This window comes from Gavialis gangeticus, unplaced genomic scaffold (assembly GCF_001723915.1).
Source record: "Gavialis gangeticus isolate Ggan-Ray unplaced genomic scaffold, GavGan_comp1, whole genome shotgun sequence".
NCBI lineage: Eukaryota > Metazoa > Chordata > Crocodylia > Gavialidae > Gavialis > Gavialis gangeticus.
The window spans coordinates 9,681,638-9,709,163 of record NW_017729013.1 but is presented as its reverse complement, the minus strand read 5'-3'; the positions used below and the strand labels follow the sequence as shown (position 1 = coordinate 9,709,163).

Below are 27,526 nucleotides of genomic sequence, written 5' to 3'. Positions count from 1 at the left end.
CACTACCAATGCACTGCAAATCTGAGCCTTTTGGTACAAAGCCGCAAACCCAGACAGTCACAGCAAGCTGACCACTAGACTGTAGGCAAAAGAACACATATGCCAGTGTCATTGTCTTTATACATCTATATAAATTATGCCACGCTCCAGAGCAAGCAGACAAGTAGCTGTCCTGGGGGAGCTCACATAGGAGGTGGCTCTTACTGCACCTTACCACTAGGTGGTGAGGGAGCACTCAAAGGCAGTGATTTTCAACCAGAGTGCCAGGGCGGACCAGGCTGCCTTGCGATCCTTTCAGAGGTGCTGGGGGTGCCCCACAGCATTAGCACTGTTAGGTGTGGAAGCATGTTTCACCAGATAAACCTGGAGATTTCCAATAGGAAACCATAGTATCACAAACGTTTGGCCCTGCTTTCTGAGTTATTTGTGACAGAAGAATTGCTCTTTTATTATTCCATAGTAAAAAATGAATGAAAATATAAGGGTTGTGTTTTCCAAGGGTGCCTGGAGTCTAAAAAGGCTGAGAACCACTGCTCTAGACTTTTCACAAAGGCTACCCCAGGATGAATGTGGACATAGTATCTATGTCAGTGTAACTCACTCCCCCAGTTCTTCCAGGGGTAATTCTCCAGTAGATTGAGTAGAATTACCCTGGTTTCAACTGTCTGTGCACTACTTCTACACCCCTGATATGGTGACAATGCTGGGGTCAGTATTTCATCTGTCCAGCCCTTGAGACATCTTTCAAGCACTGAGGACCTGATCTGAAGCTTTGAAGTCAGAGCCTTCCTGTTGGCTTCAGAGAGCTTTGGATCAGCCCTGCCTCAGTGCAGGAGATGAACAAGCTGTTTCACTGGTCAGTGCGAGGAAAGTCCAGGGACACAGCAGCAACCAGGCTGCTCTCCACAGCTCCAATGCTCAGCTCTGAGCCTTGTTCCCTGCAGCCCTTCTTAAAGGAGCAGTGCATGCCCAAGGCTGCCACAGCTAAGCCCCACCTGCCTCATCTCATCTGGAGCAGGATCCTCATCCCAACACAGGGAACTGGCAGCACAAGGGCCCCGGATGGGTTGCATTTTCTACAGACAGGTGGGCTTCGTGGTGCTGGAAGGTATTTACTTAGTGAGGAAGAACAGTGGCTGACAGGTGTCCTTAAGCTTCTCCCCTTCGAATATGAGGTGAGAATGGGAGCCAGGCTGGACCTTGTGCGAGCTTCGATTGCAGCCCATCAGTTCCCGCCAGGGGCCTGGAACAGATTGCTCCTTAAAACAACCTTGGTGCCTTTGCCTCTGCAGCCCTGGCAGCTAATGTGAGCATCCATCATCGTCCAGATGGGGGAAGCAGTGCAGGTCTGTGGTGCCAGGAATTGTACACTGGCAGGAGCTATTTATCTCACATATAGAGCCCCACAACCTTGAGGTTCACTGCTCAACATCTGCAGCGAGCAGCATGGGCTTGTCCTGCTGGAGCTACAAGCACTACTCAGCTAGCTGGCAGCAGCAGTAGGCTGTTATCCTCTAGTGACCAAAGAGAGTGATGCAGCATACTTTGCCAGCATATTGCCTCTGTGCCATGCTTTGTGAGCCACTCTCTAGGCACACACACAACTGACTTCCTATGGAGGATTCTGGGTAGCATGGTGTGAAGTTAGCCAACATTTCCCATGTAGAATGTTTTCCTGCTGAAAAAGGCAGTGTCATCAAAATAATGATTTGGGGGCTCTTTTTCAGGAAAACGCCAGTTCTTATTAAATAAAAATCAATTTGTTCTCAGAGGAAATATCAAAACAGACACTTTTGGTTTGTTCTGGCCTGCAGTGGCATTTGAGATTTTTAGTTTCTGAAAACTAAAACAGTTTCCGGTCATTTCTAATTAAAACATCACTTTGTTTAAACTAAAATAATGTTAATGGAAATGAAAATGTCCAGCTTGAATCAGCTTCTGTGGGAAAACCCAGCAATATTGGATTAAACTATTTCCCACACAGATTCCCATTCCAACTTTCCAGTGGAAAAAAATCTTGGTTTTCTGGCAGGATTTGTGCAGTCCCATTAATTACTACAAGGCATTAAGAACACGGTGGGCCAAGCTCACCACTGGGGCCAATGAATGAACCAGGCAGTGTTACATCGCTGCAGATGCCTGTTTGTTGTAGACTGCTTCTCAGTTGGGTGCATTTACATGTGCACTTTAATGCACATTAGCCTATTTTAATGAGTTTTAAGTGCCACAAAAAGTGCCCTTTTGCTAAAGTGCATTAAAATAGGCTAATGTGCCTTTTTCTAGTACCTCACAACACAGTCAGTAAATTTAATGCACATTAGCAAAAGTGCATTAACAAACACATAGATGTGTCCAGTATATCCCTGTGGCAGACACATGGCAACCACCTGAACACGAGCCTGGCTGCTCTTTGCTTCATCCTTCTCCCACAAGGTCGCTTACCCATGCTTGGAGCAGCCTGGCCAGCCTGGAGTAGGTGTTTGCTGTTCTGCTGGCCTGTGCTAAGCCCTGGGGCCTGCTCTCGCAGTGCTGGCAAATGCTGCTGCTGTTAAAAACAATTTGCTCTCAGAGATGAGGAAGGTTGACTCATTCACCCTGCAGGCATCCAGCCCCACTGGATCTGCCCCTCAGTATGGCAGGTCCATTCACCTACAGGTTGAAGGTTTACTATGTGTCTCATTGCACTTGTGTCCCACAGAGAGCCTATAGGCCAGCCTGCTGCCATCACTGCTTGCCCACTGCATGGCCCAGCTCTGTGGGTCCTAGTCATGCTGAGGCATAACTGGTGAGGCCCCTGTATCCAGGTCTTGTCACAGCCATGCCCCAGCCCCTCACACATGGCTCCAGGCCTGCAGAGTGCTAAACACAGCTCGGTTCACCCCCACCCCAGCATGTGCACACATGCCCCCAGTCCCAAACACTTCTGCTTCCAAAGCCAGGGGCCTGCCTCTCTCCACATAGGCACTCCCCAGAGTGGTGCTGGAGAATACAGCCAGCATGAGGCCTGGGCAGGGGCATCTGCGACTGCATTTTTTTCACCTTACCCTCCTCTCATCTCTCCCTGTTGCAGGCTGAAGAGGAGGTCGAGCAGCTCCACCTCTCCCCCACCCAAGAAGAAAAAGAAAAAGAAATCAGGACATCGCCGGAGCCGGTGAGTGGCCTGGACACCCCCTGTCCCTCCCTGCTGGGCAGGGGGAGCTGGGCAAGGCAAGTCCTGTGCCTCAGGTGGCCTGCTCTGCAAGGAGGGGGTAGCAGTCCCCTCAGGAGACTGGTTTACAATGAAGTCTTGCCACTCTTGCTCATCCCTCTCACCTGGGGTCACCCCCGCCTTGCAGGAGCTAATCAGAGCTTCAGCACAGGCCTGTCCTTGCTGTATCCATCTCCTAGTCTCTCACGTCATCCCCTGAAGCTGTCTGGAGCTCCCCCATGCTCAGCTGCAGGGGTGCAGGTGACCTAAAGCCAATAGGGGGAAGGGCCTCTGGCAGAGGAAAGGTGGAGCACAACAGGAGTCACAGACCCTCACTTTACCATTTACAAACTGCTGGGTGGCTCAGGTGCAGGGGGGCTGTAGCATGGCAGTGCTGGACCTGGTACCTGCAGGAAGGGCCTGCTTCAGCATCCAGCATGGGGCAACTGGGTAGAAAATGGGCAGAATGCCCTGGATGGGAAAGCTCAAAAGAAACAGCCCAGGCTGGAGAGCAGGGCCATGCCCTGGCCTGGCCCCAACTGCGTGAGGGTGCATGCTGTAAGTGAGCAGCCCATGCTGGTGCCCATGGACCTACTGGGGCAGTTCTACCTCCATGCTGCTCCCAGTCTGAAAACCCACCAGCTGCTTCAGTCCCAGGTGGAGAGGCAAGGTCCTGGGCCCAGCAGCACTGTGCTGTGCTACGTCTGCTTCCACAGAGGCACCCAGCTAGCTGAGGTGTGGGGCTTGCGAAAAGGACTGGTCTGAGCTGCTGGCACCACAGTGACACTGCTGCCCCCCCACCCCCTGCCCGCTGTCTGCAGAATGTCCCATTCCTCTCTCTGCACAGCTTGTTCCCACTGCATGAGCCCACTGATGACTGTGCAGAGCTGAGCAGGCAGCACTAAGGAGCTGGTGCCTAGGCATGGCATGAGTTCTGCATCTTGCAGGGCGCTGGGGTCTGCACGCAGCAGGGGATGGTGTTGAGCTGGGAAGAGATGCCTTGAGTGGGCCCTGTGGAGCAGGGATGGCTTCCTCCCTGTGGTGATTCAAGCTGCTCCACATACTTCATCATCCCTCTTCCCTGTCAGGAGCCAGACTCAGTTCCCCCAGCTCTGCCAAGCTGGCAGTGTTATCCGCAGCCAACGCCCTGCAAGCACCATGCTCTTTATACCTCCCCACTGCAGTGGGAAACAGACCTGGTATCCCTGGCTGGCGGAGCTCCTGGGAGACACCTACTGTGGGCACTACTCTAAAAAGCACACAGGACAATGCTGCCAGGGCAGGCAGATGATGGGCCCCAGCAGTGCCCAGCCAGGATCCCTGTGTCCATACAGCTTCTTCAGGGGAGACACAGAGGGTATCAGCATCTTGGCAATGCAGATAGGCAGGCAGATGGATAGGTGCTGAGGGAGGTAGGCATAGCATTTCCCCTTCTTCAAGCTCTGATGTGGTGAATGAGCCCTAGAAATCGGTAGGCCACCCCCACTTTAAGAGCTAAGTTGACTCACTGAATAGGTCAAGTGCCAGAATCCATGCTTGTCCAAAACTCATTACAAGTTTTTGGAGATGTGGGGTGAGAGGGAGTGAATTGTTCCACTTGCAGGGCTGTTAGCAGGGATTGCACATTTGCCTTGCCATTAAGTCTGACTCCCCATCCATCCCCCTGTCACCAGTGTGACCCCAGAGTAGGAGAATGGCCTTAAACCTCAGGCAAGCCATGCCAGCCAGTTGCCACCAGGTGGCAGAGTGTGCCAAAACATAGCTGTTCTACCAGGTGCAGCTTGGGTGCTGCATCACTGTTCATGCAGGGGTCAGGATGCTGCTGCCCAGGCTGGGAGCCTGGAGCCAGACATCCACAGACAGACAGACAGATTGATCTCCTATCCTGAGATCTGCATCTCCATCCTACTCATGCACAGATCAGCAGATAGTGAGACATGCACAGAGGGCCACACCACACAGAGGCACACAGTGAGGGTTACAATGGAAAGACACAGACAGACACACACAAGGAGAGTTGTGCACAGACATCTGGAGACACAAACAGATAGAGAGGCACAGACATTACACACAGACACACAAAGAACAGAGGTAGACATACACGTGCACAAACATAAAAATGAAGGAGACAGAAACATACACAGCAGCAGACACGTGCACATAGCTGACACACATCAAGGCAGACAGACAGACACACAGCATAAGGACACACATCCTTTTCCCGGCCTACACACACACACACACTGGGCGCATCTACACATGCACTTTAATGCTCAGTAGACTATTTTACTGAGCATTACAGCATCACATAAAAACCCATGGCATTAGGCTAATGCACAATAAAGTTGTCTACTGTGCATTAAGTGTAATTGAAAAGGCATGCAAATGTGCTACTGTGTATTAGCACATTAAGTGCACATTAATGCACATTAATTAAGTACCTCACATTGAAGATACTAAATTTAATGAGCATTAGAAAAGGCGCATTAATGCACAAGTAGATGTAGCTACTGAGGCTCAAATGCAGACTAAGAGCAAGAGACCCAGCGTGGGGGGGGAAGGGGGGTTGGAAGCTATGCATTGCCTGAAATGCCCAGCATATTGAAGGCTCTTGTACCTTGAGTGCACTCTCCCTTCCCCCACAACTGCCCCCCACTTCCCCCCAGCTTCTCTGATGGGCACTTGGGTATGTTTGCAAATTTCATTTATTTTTTCTCTTCATGGTGTACGGGATCCAACCAGCCCCGTCATGTTTCCCTGCTCAGCAATGCCATGTCTTAATGAGGCAATTAGTGTAAGTGCATGTGATAATCCTCACATGTCATTATGTCATTAAGAGATGCACGATCACACAGTCACCGTGTTGGGAGGGCGCATGCCGACATCCGGCTCGGCCCTCCCCTCCCCCCAGTGTGCAGATGCTGGCAGGATTTGGTCCTTAGACCCTATACAAGGGCTGAGCCCAACACAGAGATCCCTCCTGAGCCCCAATTCTGCCCTGGTCCCCATGCTCACCCCATGTAGGCTGTAGGCTGGTTGCCCAGCAGACAGACACTCTCACTAACATGGGTTCTCTGTTTCTCTGCTGTCCCCGGGGTGCAATGGCAGCAAAAAGAGGAAACCTGGCTCCGAGCGCAGGTGAGTGCTACAGCAGGACCCTGCGCTGCCCCAGTGGGTTGCCAGAGGGGTGGGCTGGGGGGGGAGGTGGGGAGGAGTCAGCATCAGGCATCTTTGGATGAGTTTCCTTGGCTCCAGGTACCTCCATGTTCCCAGGGCTCTGAGCAGTGGGCCAAACCCAGAGCTCTTTCCGCAGCTTCTGCCTTGCATGTATCCAATTGCCACTGTGGTCAGAACATGCCCAGTTAGCCCAGAAATTGGGTAGATATTGCCTAGTTCTATAGCTGACATCAAGTTGCTGCTGGGGCTGCTGCCTCTCTGCCTGGCTCTGCCTCGGAGCAGAGGCAGCTGGGTACGTGCAGCCTGCTCCAGGAGGTCTAAAGCAATGTCCATACCGCAAGTAGAGATGGCAAGGACAGGAAATGCTGAGCCAGCTCTAGCCCATCCAGCTCCTGGCAGTGAGGCAGGGAGAGATGGCAGAGCAGACTTCACAGGTCTCAGCCATGCATAGGGGTGCCCAGCTTCCCAGGCTGTCTTGTGACCTGCCCATGCTGAAGCTTGTGACTCTTTGCTGTTGCCTGTGCTCTAAGTGAGCTCAGGTGAGATCCTCCTGTGCAGCCAGCTCACTCCAACAGCATGGCAGACCCTGCAAGCAAAAGTTTCCTTTAACAAGCAACATGCTGGGTTGGGAGCCATTCCCCCAGCTGGCTCCATCCATCCAGTTCCATGGAAGTCAGCAAAGCACTGCTGATTTATCCCATCTGGGTCCCAGTGTCCCACTTGCAAACTCCTGCATCTGCAAAAGGCAGCTCTACCATTGACTTCAATGGGACCAGAGCTGGGCCAGGGCTGAGCACTCTGGGAGATCCTGCTTCCAGGGCTTTGGAAAATATGGATCTCATTTAAGATTAGAGATAGGACCAGTTAGACTGCAGATTGTAGCTCAAACCCCTTCGTGTCCTCACCAGGCATACTGAGGCTGGCCTACGATGGAGAGTCTGAGGTAATTTATGGCTTAGAATACAAATCAGGATAACTGGGCCTATAGCCCCCTCCCTCTGGCCTAATTCCCATGAGATCCCACTGCCCCCACAAGACAGCACTGAGACAGAACAGGAAGCATGATTTAGAACTGGTTAAAACGGGTTGAAAAAAATTTTTTTTCAGTGATTTTCTTAGTCAACATTTTAACAAATTATTAGCCCACAAGAAAAAGGTTTCTATATCAGCAAGGTGTCCTAATCCCTTAGGCCACTTGGAGAAATCTCAAGCTGATTAGATATGTCAGGCCAGGGTGCTCTGTCTTCTAGAGCTCCATGCTGGGTTCAAAGGAGGGGGTTCAGGGACCCACTGGGTACTAGGTGTTGGGGTGTTTGCCCCTCAGCCTCTGCCTGCCCAAACCTTGACCATCCCCACTCACCACCCCTGTGTTTGCTTTGCAGTGGGGACAGCTCCTCACCAGTCCGGAAGGAGAAAAAGAAGAAGGCTGGGAAGAAGCACAGACGAGACAGGTAAAGCTGAGGCCAGCACTGTTCTGACCCGCATCTCATCCATCCCACAGATCCCGTCATCCCTGTCCACCCTCTTGGACTTCACAGTCTCCCCTCATTGGCTGGTCCCAGGCTGCAGCCCCATTCTTCTTTGTTCTCTTAGGCTGGAGTGGGAGTGGGAGTGGGAGTTAAGGGCCCTGATGCACCCACTCAGCTAATGCAAGTAGGCAGAGCCCAAGACCAGGTGGAAGCAGAAAAGGTTATACTGTCACTGGCTTTGGCAGGGAGAGTGGTGGGAGGTGACAGGGAGCAAGAGCATGGGCCCAATCTTCTCCCCTCCCCCATGCCATGGCTTCACAGCAGGGCTGGCTGGAGCCCAGCATGAATCCAGCAGCAGCCAGCCTGTTTGAAGTCAGTGATGCACTGCAGATACCAATGGCTGTGAATAATGCATGGCAACCAGCCGGCTGCTTACAAAGCATCTGCCCAGGCTGCCCACTGTCTCTGCCACAGCACAGATCCCAGCTCAGCACTTGCCCCTGACCTCCCCCCCACCCCCTTCCCCAATAATGAAGTCATCCTGTGTCTGCCCCAGCCTGGGTTGGGTGTCAGCCAGGTTTGATAAATGAATAGCATTGAACAGCCCATAGTTCACAGAGTGATTGAGATGGATCTAAGAAAGATGCTGCAGCAGACGGAGGTGCTGGGAGCCACCCCCACCTGCCCTAGGCCTTGGAAATGGGGAAATGGGAAGGTCAGGGGCAACTCAGGACAGGCAGCACATTCCTGGGAATAACACCTCCTGTGGTGGAGGCGAGATGGAGGGAGCTGTGATACACACAGAAGTGAGGATGCAGCACCCCACGGTGGGCAGTTAGGAGCAGGCATTGAACCTGGCACCCATGGGAGATGTACAGTATGAGCCTCTACTGCCAGGGGTAAAAGGATCAGCTCCATTTGCCCACTTCTGTAGCCAAACACCAGCTCCTCAAGAGGAGAGCAGAGCACCGAGGTCAGGAAATGGGTTACAGTGTATACTGGGATTCTCCCTGCCTCCTAGTTTGTCTCTGAGTTTGCCCATGTGCCAGACTCAGCAAACAGAAGATCCCAAGACTGGGGCCAGGGAGAAATGGGCCCTGAATCCCTGAGGAAAGCCCCCTGGGAGCTCTGGATGATGAACACCTGCTGTGTACAGTGACTCATATGGCTCAGGCTCCAATGGCTGAGGAGAAGTGGCTGTCCTCAACACCTTCAGGCTCCACCTTTCAGCCCAAGAAGAGCTAGCTAAATTGATAGATCGATGGGTGGATGGATGCACCACTGAAATACTGGCCTTCTTCCCTCTACTTCTGGGATGAAGACGTTCTTCCTTAGGAGCCCTCGCAGTTAGTAGTAAGCTGCAAGGTTGAATCCCTTGTTGCTCATCTCAGCCAGTCTCCTGTTTCCCTCTTGTTCCTCTCACAGGTCTGAGTCTGGATCCCGGAAGAAGAGAAGACACAGGTGAGAGTTAATGAGGCAAGAGCCGCACTTCCTCACTGCTCCTGCCCCTTAGACCCCCACTCACCACCCGCCTTGCCCCAGTCACCTCTTGCTTATGTGCCTTCCTCCCTCCTCTCTGGTACTGGAGCCTGCTTTCTCCTGCCTGACATTCAGGGAGGTGTCTGGGGTCACTGATGAGAGGAGCCAAGTGGAGCCCCCTGCCCTTCAGCTGTTTGAAGGTATCAGGGCCATGCAGGGAGAGGCAGAATCATTTGCAGCAGGTAACACTGGCTTGTAGTGAGGGACAAAGGAAATCCAGCAGGATGCCCTAGCCCCACTCCCTCCATTCCATCTTCATACCAGCTCCCAGCTCCTTCCCTCACTGAACCCTGTTCCACCAGGACCTCAAAGAGCCATCAGCTTGGTGCCATGTCTCCTGGGTTGGCCTGCTGAAGCCTATCACCTGCCTTCAAGTCCCAACATGCCACGCCCAGGCTTTGTTCCAGGGGGCCCCAAGCACACCACTCAGGTCCATCAAGGGAAAGGAAGATATCCCCTCTGCCCCAGACTGGGTGGTAGAGGGCGGGGAAAAGCCAACCCTTGTATTTGCTCAGAGTCCCGACCTGGTGTGAATAGAGGTGGGCCCAATCCTGAGTTGCCTGTAAGCTCTGCCCATGTTGGCCTCTTCAATGTAGCCCCTCCCCTGAGCTCTGCAGGGCAGGCCCTGTTCTAAGTCCTTACAACCCCCTGTCCCTGTACTTTAAAGATGAACAATTTTCATTCCTACAGCAGATTGGGAGCTTTTTAAAGTGTAGTTCCTTGAATGCTTTTGCTTAGCCTGTATGTTGTTACTGTGGTGCCCTCTGGTGGAGGAACTGTCCTTGTAGCGTAGGAGGAAAAAAAGACCAGAGCTGCGGAGAATGGTACGGTGCATAAAGCAGGGGGCCATAGGATGAGGGACAACTCATATCATGGGACTGAGCCATGAGAAAGATTAAGGGGCCACTGCTGGTTTAGATAACAGATTTTAAGGCTTGTGTAGGCCATCAGTCAGGTCCTCTGCATAACACCAGCAATGAATGCCTGTCATTCTCACATCTAACCTTGTGATGAAGCTAGAATGGCTTTCAGAAAGGCTTCTCACCTTACTGTACAGGCTGCAAGTGATGGTGAGACCCCTCAGATATGGGCCTGAGGTCACCAGGTGGTTCAGAGGGCCCGGCACAAAGTTACTTTGCTGTGGAGGAAGTTGTTTTGCAGTTGGAGTTGGGGAAGGGGCATTTGAACCCCAACCTCAAAGGTTTGCTAGGAGGTTTGAATCCAGTTCCAACTCAGAACTCCCCCATGATACAGGGGACCTTGTCAGATCTGTGATTGGATTCAGCAAGAACAAAAGTAGAGTCTTGGGGATGCTATGGAAATCATCAGGGAATGGCAAGAAGACACATGCATGCACCAGCCTATGAGGATCTCAAAGTTCCTCCCAAACCTGGCAGTCCATTGGGCTACAGTTCAGTCATGCTCATTTCTGTAGCCAGCAGCACACAAAGAAGTGATATGGCTTACATCCTATCTGGCCAAGTTTGACTCTCCCACCAGAATGACTAGGTACCCATGCACAGCTGAGCCGACAGGGGATGACCTTTGGCATGAACTCAAAGCTCTGGACCCATAGCAGGACATCCCATCACTGTGATCCATGAGTGTGTCTGGCAATAATTATCTTTGGAGTAATGGGCAAAAATTCCCTGAGAGCACCCTTGAGTGGTCTTTGGAGCCATGATGGCCTTTGGAGCCATCCCCACTGAAGCACCAAAGACTTTGTCCCAGTACGGAGTCTGCTGCCTCCTCTTCAATGTTAGCCCTTTCACCAAGAGAAGATAATTTAAGGCTATCCAGCTGGATGGTAGTTTAAAGAGACAACTTCCTCCCATTGGACACCACAGTCTCAGGGCTGGGTGCACTGTAACATGTGTTTTCAGTCTTCTGCTATTCCGCAGGTCCAGAAGCCCCAAGAACAAAAGGAAAGAGAAAAACAAAGAGCGAAAAAGGTGAGGCTCCAAGTGTGAGGCCCAGGGAACACTTGACTTGATACAAGAGGGTGGGGGGTGCAGAGACCCTCCCACCTCTACATTGACAGTGGGAATTTGAGGTTTACAAAGGCATTGCACACTAGTAGCATATGGATTTCTGGGCACCACACCATGTTCTTCTGGTGGGGCTGGTGCTTTGATGGCAAAAAAGCTCTTTCCTTCCACCCAGTAGAGATGGGAGACCTAACAGCCTGGTGAGATAAGGAGCTGGGGTCTCCACCCAGCATCTGGTTGGGCTTGGTGATGGGGGAACTCTCCAATGTCTAGTTGGGTCTGGAAGTTAGAGGCTCCTCCTGAGCATCCTGTTGGATTGGGCAGTCAAAGGTCCTGCAGTACCTTGCTGAGTTTAGGATGGAGGCAAGTCCAGCTAGCACTAGCACTAGAATGAGGTTCTCACACCAGTGCCCTGGCTCCCCCAGGGGCAGATATGTTGCTACAAACTGTCACCCTCCCAGGGAGAAACCTTCTAGGGGTTCCCATTTCCCCTCCTGCTGGGTCTGACCCAGAGCCCAGTGCCATCAGCAGGGTTCTTTCTACTGACCCAGTTTGGCTTTGGGGCCAGTACTGTGAGATCAGGAGTTCTGACTGGGCCCTCCTTTTCTCCCTCTTCCCCCAATCCCCTTCCTCGTCTGTCTCTTTCAGATCCCATAGTGGTTCTCCTGCCCGGAGGTCCCACAGACACAGCAGCTGCAGCTCCCACAGTGCTTCACTGTCTTCAAATTACAGCAACTCCAAATCTCCCAGCAGGTAGGCTTGGTTTCCCCTAGGACTCTTGGCCCATCTCCAGGCATGGGTATATAAATTGCTGAGGGTGGGCACTGGGAATGGGGGCATGGACCAGGCACACTAGGTGTGGGTTTGTCACCCAACTCCTCACATTCTCCATCTATGATACAGGGCTGCCCCTGTGAGTGCAGGGACTGGTTCTCACTGGATCTCACACATTACTAACCCTCACAAAATCAGCTCAACCCTCGCACCATATGAGTCATTTTCTTCTTAAAGACCCAGCTTCTTCTTAAAGACCCTGCAAATCCATGGCATCCAAAAGTAAGCATGTGAGCTCCACATGTTTATGGAGAAACATCTGGAAATGTGACCCCTGAAGTGCAAACACCAGATGCCCAATGAAAATTCCCCAATGGTATTATTTAAAAAAAGAAGAAAGAGATGCCATGATACTGAAGTCAGTCTCTTGGTTTAGGAGACCTGGTCTATGAAGTTGGGCTGACTGTGCCCCAAACAGCAGCAGAATTACCACATTATATAATGTGATGACTGAGATCAGACTCAGGCCTGTCCTATATCCACAGATGCTTGCATCCATGCCTGTGTCTATGTGTATGTGTATCTGCACTCATATGGCTACATGGAAATAGAAGTAACTGGGACACTGGCCTTCAGCAAGTACAGCCAAAATGCTGCCTGCCTCTCCACCCAGCCCCTCACACCCTCCCTGTTCCCATGCCTGCCATATCTCCTGTGAGTTGGCCCCAAGTCACATGTCACATCCCACCATCCACTGTCTCCTGCAGACTCAGCCCCAAGCATAGGGAGGATGGACAGAAGGCCAGCAGCCACCGTTCCAGCTGGAGCCCGTCCTCCTCTGGCACCTGCCACAGCCGCTCAGCCACACCACACCAGAACGGGCATAAGGGCAGCGCCCAGAATGGTCGGCACAGCCACAGCAACCTGGTCATAAAACAGCAGGATGTACGTATGCTTTTCTTTTATCATGGTTCACCCCCACTCCTCCTTCCTCCTCCCCTCCACCAACACCGCCCCTGCCCTCCTCACCTGCATCATTTCCCCCTTTACAAGTCACTTCACTCCAAGCTTACCAAGGTGAGACCAGCAGGTGAAGCCCTGTTTGCTTTTGCTCAGTCTCAGTGACCCCAGGGGAGCAGCCTCACTCTTGGCATTGAGCAGAACCCAACACTGGCCTGTATCTGCCAAACTGGCCATGTCATGAGCAGACCTTCTACCCACTCCTCCATCACCATGGACACATACACGTAGGGTCCAAGCCTAGGCAGCCTCATTGATTTGTGGGACATTGCAAAGGATTCACTGTAATAGCATGACTCAGTCCTAGAGGCAGGAGGGGAAGTAAGATGGGAGGAAACATGAGGTGTTTTTCTCAGGTTTGTTCTCAGGAGTTTTGTTCCTATGAATTAAAGGGCATGTCTACATTGTGACACTGATGCTACTGCATCATACTAGCTCATTGGTACTGCACAGTAGGATCAGAAATGACCCATGTGCCACTGGGACTGCACAATAATGGTGGTTACTGCACAGTCAGTCATTTAGTACTTGCTAAAACAAGTACTAAATGACTCCGCAGTAGCAACTGTGCAGTTGGGGGCACGTGTAGACATGCCCACAGTAACTAAAAAACACTCTCTGAAGAGAAGGAGTGGCAGAGATTTTCCAAGTGGTCTCACATCTTGACTGAATCATTTCCAAAGGGCTTGACAAGAAGCTGGTATCATCACAGCACCTGCTTGAGAAGCATTTGGTGCCATCTTCTTCTGCTCAGGAGAGAATTTCCCTGTGGGTATTATTTAGTGAAGAAGGGTAGCAGCTTGTCTGGTGCAGGTGGTGAAAGATGTTCATCCTTCCCATGGTTATGTGTATCTTCAACTGGCTTGGCCAGAATGACAGAAGTCATCTTTGAAAAATACCTGCTGAGGCTACTTGAGGAGAAAAGTGGGGAATCTCACTATGGCAGGATCTCTCATCTATACCCCCAAGTTCCCTCAGATACTTCAACTCATGGAAGTCTCTTTATCTCAACCCTCAGATCCTTTTTTAAAAGCCAAGTCCTTCATCCCTCGCTCAGGCAAATTTACAGCTGAAATAAAAGCAAACAGAAAGGGCTGGAGGCCTGCGTCACCTCTGACAGTAAGCCTAGTTCTCCAGCCTGTCTCTCTGTGGGAACCAGGCTGAAGGAATGGGATATTCCCTTTTGTCTCAAGACACTGGGCCTTCTTTGGCTATAACTTCCTTCATCATGCAAAACTTCAGGCTAATTAGAGCCACAAGGCTTTGGCACTTGGCAGGGAGGTTTCTGTTCTTGCTCTCTTGTCTGTATGGATTCAACCCCTGTGTGTTTCCACTTTGGATCAGCCTGAAAGGAAGACCCAGTGGGAGCTGCTGAGCATTGCACTGAGACCATCTTAAACAGTGAATTCCAGTAGGCCAGGCTCTGCTCACTCAGAACTGGGACCAAATGTGATCAGGGTCCTATAGCTTAGTTTCCCTCTAGCACCCATGCAGCCGTGGGTAGAGCTGTGTGTCTATTGACATGATCAGCTCATAAGCTGGGGCTGGTTAGTGATGGTTTCCTTATGGAAACTTTTGCAACTTTCCATCAGGAAAACAGTAACAAAACCTCCTGATTTGGGCTGGCTTGTCCTAAATGGAAATCTCTTGGTTCATTAAACTGATTCAAAAAGTTTCATTTTGAGTTCATTCCACAGGAAACTTTAGCTTCAAATGCTTCAAAAAAGGCTCCATGATTGCCATTACAATTAAACATTTTGTCATTGCTGATAGAGATATGTTTCATTTCTGTTTGGGTCACCCACAGTCTGCATTCTGTCTTATTCACCAGGCTCCCTGGCAAGGCTTATCTCCCACGATGTAATGCAGTATCCTCTCTGTCTGAGTAGTGTGGTGCCTTATCGGAGGTGTAGTCTGGTCAGGGAGCCTGGCCTATCATGCAGAATCGGGGTGTTAGACCTCATCTACAACTCTCATGAAGTGACTCAGCACAAAAGGGAAATGCAGTGTGATATCCTGATTGAAACGGAGATTTTTCCTGTTGGTTCAGCAAACTGAAATGAAACAGGTAGAGGAAGGAATGCCTTCATGTTTCACTTTGGCTGAAAATACTGAACATTTTCCTGTTTCCAAACTGAATTTCTGGGGTGTGTCTCCTACTACAAAAATGCACCACTGGGGCTTTTTGCTAGGATTTGGGGCAAAACTAAATGCCAAAACAAAGTCCCACCTTCTGCTGAACTCTACTAACAGAGACCTTAGATCTCCGATGCGTTTCCATGGGATACCAGGCTAAAGGGGCTTCTCCCCAAGTGACCAGGTCAGGGGGCTGTGCTATGTGAGAGAGAAGCATTCTGCCTTTGAACACTGGACAGCACATTCAGGCTTTGTACCAGAGATCCACCTGCTCAGGCCCTGACCCAAAACCTATTGGAGGAAGCAGAAGCCTTTACATTGACTTTGAGGGGATTTGGATCAGTCACTAAAAGCAGAGAAAGCTCAGGCAGTCAAAGTTCTTTGGGCAGATGTGATATCTTTTATTAGATCAACTAAATAGTTGGAAAAATTGGGTTTTTTGCAAGCTTTCTGGCACAAATGCCCTTCTTCACGCATGGGGAAAGTCTTACTATTTCTGAGCTTTCCTGGGTAGAATAGAAGCCAAAATGCAGAATGCAGGTCTGTGAAAATGCAAATACATGGCAGTAAGGTTCAAAGGGAATGGGACATAATAGGTGTGAAAAGGTAGTTGTTGCAGGGAAGGGCAGGGGAGATGATAAAATGTAGTTGGTAAATGCAGACAGATTACCTGGGTTTATCAGATGGCAGGCAAGTTATAATGTGCCATAAATCCAATGTCTATATTTAGCCCATAATTTTTTGTATCCAGTAGATTTATTAAGTGAAGTTTGCAGGCTTGTCTTAATTCTCTGGCCATCATACAGCTCAGGAAGACCCCTGGCGATCTCTGGGACTGCACACTACCCTGGGGGTGGGAATCAGCTTACAATAGCCTTGCAGAGCCTTCCATTAGTATATTTCAGCAACCAGATTTGATCATTTCCCATTCCTTCTCCATTCCCTTCTCTCAAACCCCACTAGCTTTTGAAGGTAGTTCCCACTAACAATCATGAGTTCCCAGTCCAGAGACTTCCATGCTGCAGCCCAATTCCCATAGCTTCTCTTTGATTTCTTCTTTATTGTGTTTTTTAATATTGTTTATTTTGATTCTGATTCTCCTGCTGCCCACACACCCACCTCTTCATTAATCCATGGCGATTTGATCGATTTGTGTTGGTCTTGCTCTATGGCCCCTCCCAGAGATCCTGGCACCAGGTCAAAGGTCGCCCATGGATCTAGCAAATGGCTGAGCACATTGTTTTGCTAATGATTTGGAGATTAAAAAAGAAAATCAAAGCACTCAGCCACTGTGTGCGCCTCCATTCCTGCCCGATAATGTCAGAGACACTGCTGAATAAACACAAGTTCCTTTTGTTAACAGGCGCTGGTGGTGCTTTTCTCCAACAACTCTCTCTTTCTCTCTCTTTTTTTTTCTTTTTAATCCCATCTGTGTTTTTCTTTAGCCTCCCATTTGAAAAACGGTAATATACAATTCCATTTCTTGCTCAGCAGAAGCAGGGAAGAGGGGGAGGGAAGGGAAACGAAACGTGCTTTTTCTTTGTTCAGTTTCGTTTATTTCTTTATTTTGGGATTTCTTTATTTTCCTTTCATTTGTGACGTACAGAAATGCAAACTATATATTTCTCTATTTCTTTTTTGTTCCTGTTGTCGTTGTCGTGTTGTTCTAGATCTTTTTTTTGCTTTTGTGTGTGTTAATGTGGAGAAGACAAAACAAAAAAGCGGATGTGTTTTCTTGATATTTACAACTGTTGAACATTGTATTTTCATCTCTATATTTTGAGCAGAGAATTTAAAAGGGAAGATAACTGTGCCACCAAGAAAGGGCATTGGGCTTATTTCAGACTTGCACGTCTAACTTCCTTTTTCCTGCCAAAGCCATAGGTCTGCTTTTTTCTGCTTTTAAGTGTCCAAAGTAAGTGGCTGGCTGTTGGGCATGATTATCGCTGATTTGTTATTGGTCTGTTTTGCAGCAGTCTGTAGGAGCACCTTGTGTTTGGCACTGCACAAACACAGATCCTGTCTCCCAACCTTCTTATGAATCTAAACTCATATATCTTTCCGTAGCTCTTGTGTATATAATCAACCCACCCTGTGCTACTCAGGGCCTGGACATAGAACATGGTTCCTCTGGTTTGAAAGAGTAGACAGATGATGTGCAGGTCTACACAAGTGTAACTTCTTCAGATAGAGTGTAGAGTTATTCCAAGAAAAAATAGGGATACACTGTGGTATGTTGCACCCGTATACATGTCACCTGTCCACAAGCTTATCCTGGGGTAGCCATTTGCCCAGGGGAAATAGGTTATTTATTACCTGCTCTCTTGCCACTTAATGGTAAGCCACTGTAATAGCATTTCTGGGTTGCACGTACCCTGGGATAGCTGCATTTCTGTTCACTCTAGATCACTGTGTAATATACCGCAGCATACAAAAATGATGTAAGATGCACCAATGTAATTGCATTGTTGGTTTAGAACCTGAAGTAACACACAAAGTGAACTAGGCCATCATATACCTAGAGGGCTCGACTACAAAATCATCCATAAAGATGATGGATTCAGTCATTTCCATGTAAGCCCTGAGTGAGGAAAATGTTTTTAGGCACAAGCCTTGAAATGAGCTGTTGTCTTCTCTGATGCCTCTATGAAGGCACATGCAACCAAAGTAGTTGCGCTGACTGAGCTAAGTTACACCACCCCAGCTTCAGTGTTTAGACAGGAAGGGAGACATTGAAAATATACCTCAGGAACTGAGCCTACAGCTTTTTAATGTCTAGAGCTCCTAATGAAGGCTGTAATTCATTTTGTGCTCAAGTCTCATGACAAATGTGAATAGGGATTCATTCCTGAACCAGTGCCCAGGCCAATATCAGTTAAATATGCGGACAGCATGAAGTATCAGGAGCAGAGATTCATTTCTCAGGACACTGTGAGCTAATCCAGGAATAACTCCACTGTGCCAATGATATTAATCCAGTGCAAAGTGAGAACCAGGCTGTTTGTCTCCAGAACAGATAATGATCAATGAGAATAGGTGACTCAGATTCCTCCGTGGCCTTAGGGAATGGACAGACATAACATTCAGAGAACCTTGAACACCTTTAAAGCACTATGAAAACTGAGCAGACAGGCAACATACAATGCTATAGTGCTACAAATCAGTGCAAACCATCTAAAAATGTCCCTGAATGAAACAGGGATAACCCCAAAGCACTTCACAGGAATATTATTATCTCTGAGACAGATGTATATCCATATGCAACTGAATCTTTAGTCTGTTCATACCCTTAGGCTACAAACAGATGTTTCCAAATGAAATGGATCGGTTGTGCCAGTATGTGTCCAATTCATTGGGCGAAACAGACACTCCCCATTGTCCCCTATTGCTTTAATCACTGGGCACACATCTGCAAATGGCGAAATCCAGGCATGCGATCCCAGGGTTCAGAGGCCTGATCCTGTGCACCCTGCAGGGAAGTTTCCAGGGCACACAATCTTGGGGTCCTGAAGCCCCAGGAGTACCTGCCTGGAGCAGCTGGACAGCATGGGCAGCTCTGGGCTGCCTATACTCTCCCACCTCAAAATTGATAGATATCTGCCACAAAACAGTAGCATGAGTTAATACTACCTTGTGACATGGACAAAGGGCATGAATCCCTGTTAGCTTTCTCCCTGTGCCGCCATAAAAATGTTTATGATGGCACAAAGGTGCTGTCTTTTCTCAGCCTCAGGGTCTCTCACAGCAAACCATTGGGCTCCATTGACCCACAAGACACTGGGATACATGCTTAAAATTAAGCCATGATTAACTTTTAATAATAGGAAGAATAATCATTAACTGTTAAAATTAAGATGTTTAGTTTTAATACTGGTAATAATTAGCCTCAGACTTGCCAATCTAAGCACTCATAAAACCAGAATTAGGCCCCCAAAAGCATGAAATTGGCTTCAAAATCAAAGATGTTTGCAACTACATTGCAAACTGCTTGGGGCAAAGACCAGTTTTGTTCTAAACCAGTTCTGTGCTAAACACAGTGGGGTTTTGGTCTCTGACTAGGGCTCCTAGGTGCTACTACAGCACAAATAAGAGCTGGTACTAAACACTAGAATCTTTTTGGTTTCTAACCTTTACCAGATACAGGACCACAGTTCTTAGGACAGAAGCCACAGTGTCGATTCCCAAATCAGGTTGGGCTTAAATTAAGCACATAATTAAGTACTTTGGTGGACTGGGATCTAAGGACTATGCAGAAAGTGACTCGTGGGCTGTCATGCAGCAATGGGCACACCGAGGAGCATGGTCTTTGAATCAGATGGGTTTTCTTGACAGCTTTCCTTGGACTGCCTTCTCCAAATTCTAGCCAAAAAAGTATACGTGGAGGGACATAGGCCAATCTGGGACAAACAAATCTGTTTTCAATGTTCAGGTGGAGTTGACTTCCCTTTTAAATGGATTATCAGATTTTCATCCCATCCTTTCACTCCGGTTGGCTTCCTTTACTGCTCTCTCTCTCCCCCTCTCTCTCTCTTTCTCTTTCTTTCTGTCTCCCTCCCCCTCCCGCACACACTACAGTATTTCTCTTTTTTTCTGTGGGCCACTCCTAGCCAAACCCAGTGCCAAAATAACCCAATAAACCTTGACATGTTCTGCCTTCATCCGTTGCTTTACTTGCATGCTTTTTGGGACTTTGTAATGTTACACAGAGAATTTGAAAACAGACAAGAAGCACTGCTATTTAGAAGACTGGTTAAACAATTAAACAAAAAAAAAACCTAATATGGCTGCCTCGTTTGACCACCAACCAAAACTTTCAATAAAAAACAAATCAGTGCAAACAAAACCAAAAATAAAAAAATCAAAGCAAAGAAAACTTTATTAGCAAAGGGGTCTAAATCACATTACTAAAGAGTCATTGTCTTTTTCCCATTCTGCACTCCAAATGTGGAGATTATTGTTTTCTTTTTTATTATTGCATTCCTGTCACTGACAAATCAGAAGGTAGGTATTTTGTCCGCCTCTGCACGTTCACTTCTGCAGATGAGCCTGTTGAAAAGCACCGTAGCTTGATTTAATGTTATTTTCTCTTTCTTTCCTTCTTTCTTTCTTTCTCTCTGTCCCTCAGTCTTTCTCTTTCATTTTGTCTCTTTTTGGTGGCTCTATATGATTTTTTACTTGTATTATTTTCCCAATTAGCTACAAAGCCATGCACTTCTTTTACTTTTTTCTTTTTTGTTCATGTATTTTTCTTTTCTTCCTTTTTATGTTCAGTTTCTTCATTCCATTGTTAGAATGCATTTCTGTGTGTTTTAGCCCTCCAACTTTGTGTTTGTTTCCATAAATGGTACAATTATGTCTAGTCAATTTGATTTCCTCTGTGGTTTTTTAGGGGCTGGTTCAAAAAACAGACAAAATTAACAACAAATAGAGATAAAAGAACACAAACCAGAATAATGCAAAAGACCTGTGATTCTAACCATTATTCCAGTCGGGTTATCTCTTGCTTTGTTAGAAGTTTAGGAAGGGAAAAGAAAGGTCATTCCATTAAGGGGGCAAAAAGGCAAAAAAGAGATGTTCTTTCTTTTATCAACTCTTCAATCAGCCTTTTGTGATGTCTGACTCAGGCTGAGAAGCAGATTTGGTAGGACATGGTTCAGAGTCAGCAAACAGCCTTCTTGAAAAATCACTTCAAGCACCTGCTTAATTTTAAGCAACTGCTTAAATTCCATTCACCTTAATACATGTGCTGGAGCACTTTGTTGAATTGGGGCCAGAGAGTATTTTATAGTATGGATCTGAGCCTGAAAACCTGGAAGGATGTGATTTTCAAAGACAGGAGCCTCATGTGAGATCCCAAAATTTTTACTGAGGAACATGACTGATTGTCCATAGTGTGAAGCATCCATTCTCCTTCAGGTGCCTGGAGCCTTCTGGTAGGTTCTTGGCCATGCCAACTTAGCACAAGGGTGAAATTCACCCTGTGCATCACACCAGCCCAAGGCCTTAAAACAGAGCTTACAAGGTGCTGAATGCATTAACCTCGGTAATGACTCATTGAATGGAGATTAACTCAACCACCATATTTACCACTATAAGTAGGTCCCCTTAAATCAGTAGCATGGCTTCAGCTAGTTCTGTTACCACGAGTCATAGATAGTCTTTGAAAGGTCAAGTTTATGTATTACAGCCCCTCTGCAGATAATAATAATCCAACAAATAAACCTCATCGTCACACGTGAACTTTATCTTTATTGAATGTTGTAATATGAGTCAATTTTGCTTTTAGGCCTAACAAAGCATTTTAGGACATTTCCCCCCTTTCCGGTGCTGTAGATAGAAAGGATCAAGATGGCAAGAGATGTCTTGAAAGCAGGTTTAGGCTGAACAAACAAGCCTTGCAGTTTCTCTTGTTTCCTCTGCAAAGGGTAAAGAAAAAGAAATATAAAAGTAACGCAGTTGTTTTCAGTGGTAGGTAAAACTGTCTAAGAACTGGCCTGAGCTTGAGAAAGCAACTTACTAAGACCATGCGAGTCGGTCTTAGCAACTCACTAAGGCCAAGTACAGCAACAGGACAGAGCAAGCTAAAAGGCTGAAGGAGCTAAGCTGTGGGGCAATCAGTAAACAGTAGTTACTGCACATTGTTGCCACTTCATGTAATGTGTAGTCTGGCTCATTGGATATTGCATGACTCACCTGGGAGACTGAGTTCACATAACATCTTGTAAATGGAGCCCTGCTTTGCTTATGCACTTTCAAAGCAAACTGGTACATGGTTAAAAGGAGAAATTCTAGCCCTGTAAGTCCCAACCAATGAGTCTTTCCATGAACTTCTTCTAGATTCTAGTTCCCAGCCTGAATGATTACACATTTATTTGCAAGGAAGATGAAGCCTTTCCCTCGTAGAAAGCACCACTTTGTTTCTAAGTCATTCAGTATAACCCGCTATTAGCTCACTTAGTAATAGTTGCTTAGAATACCACTGGTGCCTCCATGGCAATTCAGCTGTAAAGCCCCAGACAATATTCAAGTGAAGATCTTGGACCAGGTTGCTGCTTCCCCTGGGGCTTCCCATAGCCAGGGCTACAAGCCAGAAAGGTCAGAGTAGTGAACATTATGGTGCAGCCCTGCCCTTCCCAAAATGGCTCTTCCCCTAATAGCCTTTCCATGCTGGGGCTTGGGGAAGGCAGTCTGTGGCAGTATATGGTGAGCCAAGACAATGGGAACTTGCACTTGGGAATTAGCTCCCTTCTCTTCGCAGGCCACTGTAGTAGTACATAGAGGTTGGAGAAGGGGGTACAATCCCCTTTCTAATCTTAAAGATTCCTACGGTTATCCTTATATCCCATACCTCAGAAGCAATGTGAATCAGGCCTAGGCCAAATCTAGTTAAAGTCAATAGAAAGATTCCTGTGGAGTTCAGTGGGAGTTGGGCCTAACCTTCAGCTGGTGGGGAAAATATTGCTCTGGCTTACATTATATTCTGCCACTCTGAATTGGACAGGACCCTTCCGATTCTGGATTTTCTGCAGAACTTAATGAAATTCCCATTTCAGTAATGCAAATCTATAGCATGTGGAATTCCAAATTTGGAACAGTCAGCTTTAAAGGTGAATATGAAAAATATCTTTAAGGATGAAGTCTACAATTTTTTCCCCTGCAAATGATTCAGTTTACAGTGGAAAGGTAAAAAGGTAATCCAGGGGGGAAACGTCAGAAAAACAGCCAAAAGGTAGAGTCCTCTAGTGGGAGTCCTTCTATTGTTGAACACTGTGTCCAGCAGTTAAGTGTTCACAGAGTTGGGCTTTTACTGCATTTTGAACGGTTTTACCTATTATTGCTGTTATCTTTGAAGTTTTTCCCTATTGTTACTGCTAAAACATCCTTAAAAACTAGGTCCTAGGTTCAACCTTAGAATAGCCCAACAGTAGGTCTCTACTGCCTCCATGCTGTTCTTGAGAACACAATTGAAAAATAAGCCCCTACCACTTTGCATACTCCAAACTCAGCCATGTGCTAGTGAAAATACTCCATGAGTACCCCCTTCTGCTGCTTTTGGACTCTATCTCTGGCAGAGAAAAGTGGTAAGGCAGCCTGTGGGGCATTTCCATTGCAGTATTTCCAGGCTTGGGATGCACAGGGCAGAAAGTGGGTAGGACTTTCTTTTCAGCAGGAGCCCCAAAAGCAGCACAAAGCCACTGTAGACATACCCTATTATGATGCTGAAGGCTTGACTCTCACTCATGCCAGTATCATTCTGTTATGGACTTCTGTGGATGTACATCTGGTTTACACTAGGGTATTTGAAAGGAGGCACACCCTGATGCCACCTCACCCCCTAAGCCCAATGACAGGGGTTTTCCCAGGGCACTGCCCACTTTGTCAAGAAATGCTGGAGTGATGAAGTGAGCCAAGAGAACTACAGGCTCATTACTTCTCAGTCAAAAGGTGAAATATCTCCTGTGCATTTGGCAAAGCTTGCACTGGACTGAAGTGATGTTCCAGTTTCATCAGGGTCCTCTCTGCACACTGGTGAATCTCCCCCTGCATGAGAAGTTCTGCAAGCCAAGGCATTAGCTTTGACCATGTGCTGTCCAGTGTCAGACACATGAGTGGTCTGGGAATCATGCACTCAGGTTAGGGTTCTCAAATTCCACCAGTATGTGGCACTTTAGGAGCCTAAATTGGTTTTATTTTGGACGTGGCCTTTGGTAACAGGATTGGAGACCTCTCTGTGGGAATAATTCTATTCCTTTGATATATTTACACATCTAATTGGTTCTCCTACCCTGGACTGGTGGTGGCAGTTGTGATGTGGATGTGAAGCAGAGCCCAGCGCTGTCTGCTTTACATGCATTCTCATCTACCTGAAACAGGCTGGATCAAATGACTGAGAAGTAGAGAGAGGATAAAAGCCACTTCCCAGTGCAGCTGTGGTAAATGCAATGGGCATCAGCACCAATCCCTTAGGTGGCGCTGATATTCATTCTTATTTCACTATGGGCAGAAGCTTGAGATGATAAGTAAATTCCCCATTTAGAGAACCCCCAGGTTGTGGGATAAAAAGCAGGGACCCCAAGAAAGGGAGTCTGGAGTCTGCAGTATCCTAAGGAGAATGGAGAATCTCTGAGCTGCAATGCAGAAGGAAATCCTTGGACATGAGATAGAGAGCCTCATTTGGGATGGCACAGGGACAAGAATCCTTGTGCTGTGATGCAAAGAAGCTGAGGGTGGAGGAGGATAAATCTTAGCACATGGCATGAAGGATCCCTGCGTGGGAGAATCTGAGCAGGAGGATGTCCTAGGGCAGTGGTCAAATCCAAGTATGTTCCTCACAGTTCTGGAAATTTGTCTCTGGGGACAGGGCTAGCTTCCCATCTGGCATGCTCTTATAGCAAGACTGCAGTGCTATGTAAGTCTTAGGTCTGCTCTGCCCAAGGCTGGGTTTCACTCTTAGCTTACCCAGACTCCTACCATTGTTCAAGGTGTTTGAAATGGACAGTCCCCAGAGGTTCTCATCTCTCTTATTCTCTTGCTACTGCCCACAGATGCCAGGCTTTGGAGAGCTGATCCTGGAGCAATGGACTATGCTGGGAATGGAAGGGTTTGGGAGCAGATGAGACTCATGGAAGGGTTGGTAATCTCAGACCTGAGAGAGAAAGACAAGAAAAACACCCAGTACATTTGAGAAAGCTTTTTTTCAACAGTATTCGGAAGTCCTGACTGGTTGCAAGGTGCTATGATTTGTAGGGAAGCCTTGGGCTGCCAATTCCTTGCCTACATCTAAATGGAGGAATCAGCCTATAGAGCTGGCAATCAGGGTCCTTTCCTAACAGCCGTATTCACCATTAGAAAAGCTGGAGAAAACCTTCAGCACTGCTTCAGTTGATGGTACCAGCTTTTTCCATCTAGGGTTCTAGCTACAGCGACTGCCACAAGTGGCAACAGACTTATCTATCCCAGTGCAATCTCTGTCCTACAGACCAAGATTACCCTGATCAAGCCAAATGGTGATCTGTGCTTGGAAATAAAAGTCAGGATTTCTTGAATATGACATGCTGTTATCAAGACTGAGGTGTATCGTCAAAACTGTGTGGGATTCTAGGGCTGGAATAGCAGGAAGATAAAATATTGATCAAGAACAGAGCAGAGTGATATTTTGGGCCATTTTTTGTTTGGCTTTCAGGGGTGGTTAGCTTTGGTAGAAGTTTGGTGACATGAAAATCTTTAGCAATCCATCTTGGTTTTGCTAAATCAGAAAAACATCAACAACAAAATGGAAAAGTCAAATCATTTCAGTTTTTCAATCCAAAATGGCTTTTGATTATAGATTTTCCTTCATTTCTACTTAAAAAAACCCCTCTACAAACCTTTAAAAAACACTCAAGCAAAAAATAAATGCCCTGTTTGACCCATAACATTTTTTCTTAACATTTTGGTTCACTGAATATTTTTTTTTTAAGTATTGGTTCAGGTGAAACCCAAATTAGTTTTTTAGATGTATTGTTTTGTAATTGACAGAACTGAAAGGTCAGCTATTGGTATTCCTCCAGTCAGGACAGGCAGAAGGCAGGTCAGGGCAGCACCATGGAGACTAACTGATTCAGAGTGGCATGGCCTTTCATAGGTAACAACCTACTTCACCAGACTAAGAATTGTCCATTCCTGGCATCTGATGAAGAAGTTGTTGCCTATGAAAGCCACTCCCTCTCTGAACCAGTTAGTCTCTAAGGTACCACCCTCCCCCACCTGCCTGACTTCAGACTAACAAAGCTAACTGTCTATTGAGGATTAGCACAGGCAGACTGGGATCCTAGGCCTGGAACAGCAGGAAGTATATTGCAGGGTAGACTAGACTGGCAGGGAGCTCTGCAGATAAGATGAAGACACATAGGTGTGATGGACTTATACTTTTATTCTTGTCAGCGCTTCTCCTGCCCAGCAAAGCTCAGGGTAAGCACTGCTCTGAACTGCATGGAAGTATGCAAAGCCACATTGGTAAGAATGAAAGTCAGAGGCATAAAGAAAGCAATTGCGTCAATGGGTGTTTGCAGGTGGCACTGTTAAAACAGGGAGGGAAGAGTGGGGCTGAGAGAAGCATGGACTTAGAACCCTTTATAGTACCCAGCTTAGTACACCCAAGTCATATCCATGTACCCCCATAGGACCCAGCTTATAATAGCTTGCGGGGTTTCTGAAGACTTTCATTCTCATAGGGCCCGAAGTTCAAAGTTCATTGTTGTCAATAGGAATTTTTTTTTGACATCAGTGGACACTGGATTGGGCCTATGTTCTGCTCTGGCTCCCAGAACACCTTGAAGCAATACCAGCATGATTTCAAGACACATCCTAGTAAAGCAGACAGTTGGGGGATTTAAACTAAGATCCACCTACCTGATCTCCATAGCAGTTTCCTGTTCTTCACAGCTGATGATGAGAAAGGACCCGTTGCTAAGTTTGCATTATACAGATAGCTGGAGAGTAAACTGGAAACCCAGGAGTTGGCCTTCTCCAGTAGGTAGCATGAGCATGAGGGAAATAGCCTGACCATTCAGGCAGGAGCAGGGCATTCTTGTTTTCACATCCCCATGCATCTAGCAGCTCATTGTGACTGAGACACTTGACTGCTCTGTGCCTTGGTTTCCCTACCAAAGGGGTTTTGGGGATATGACTTCAGTCATGTTCACCCAGTGTTACAAGGTCCCCATAGGCAAAGGATCTGGTTGGGGAAGGATTCCAAGAACAGCATAGCTTCACATGAGAAACACAGGTACCACGTATTGCTTGGTTTTTATTTAAAGGGATTCAGTGGCTGACCATGTTGCCCTCAGCCTGCCTGAGCTATCAGTTATCGCTGGGAAGTAGGTTGTTGTTTCCGGGGCTGGTCTTTACCCTGCTGTAGAGAACAGTAGAAGTGAAACAAAAAGGCCCTTCCAGCTGTTCTAAACAACATCCATGGCACTTTCTCTCGCTTAGATTGGTCTAGGCTCTGTGAAAAAACTGTTCCCCCCAGCCTCCATTCCTGTTAGCCCTTCTGTTGTACCAAGAGGCCTCCAAAGTTAGTGCTTTGTGTGCAAATATGTGTATATTTCATATCAAGCAACATCAGCTCCATGCAACATGGGATCCAAGCCGACCTGCAGATTCACACCATGTCATAGTAGAGTCAATGTACAATTGTGTTGCTTTCTCATAGGCCTCTTTGGTGCTATCTGGGCCTTTGTATATACTCCACTGGA

General features: G+C 47.5%; 1 protein-coding gene across 2 annotated transcripts in view; it reads left to right on the top strand.

Annotated features, from left to right (window-relative positions):
- SRRM3 (serine/arginine repetitive matrix 3) overlaps window positions 1-27,526 on the top strand; it is a 95,530-nt gene that overhangs the window by 56,326 nt on the left and 11,678 nt on the right. For both annotated transcript variants that reach the window (XM_019511492.1, XM_019511493.1), the window contains exons 4-10: window positions 3,071-3,151; window positions 6,296-6,325; window positions 7,747-7,815; window positions 9,259-9,294; window positions 11,274-11,324; window positions 12,009-12,113; window positions 12,902-13,079. In XM_019511492.1, the coding sequence (XP_019367037.1) occupies window positions 3,071-3,151; window positions 6,296-6,325; window positions 7,747-7,815; window positions 9,259-9,294; window positions 11,274-11,324; window positions 12,009-12,113; window positions 12,902-13,079 (550 nt within the window). The remainder of the gene's footprint in view (window positions 1-3,070; window positions 3,152-6,295; window positions 6,326-7,746; window positions 7,816-9,258; window positions 9,295-11,273; window positions 11,325-12,008; window positions 12,114-12,901; window positions 13,080-27,526) is intronic.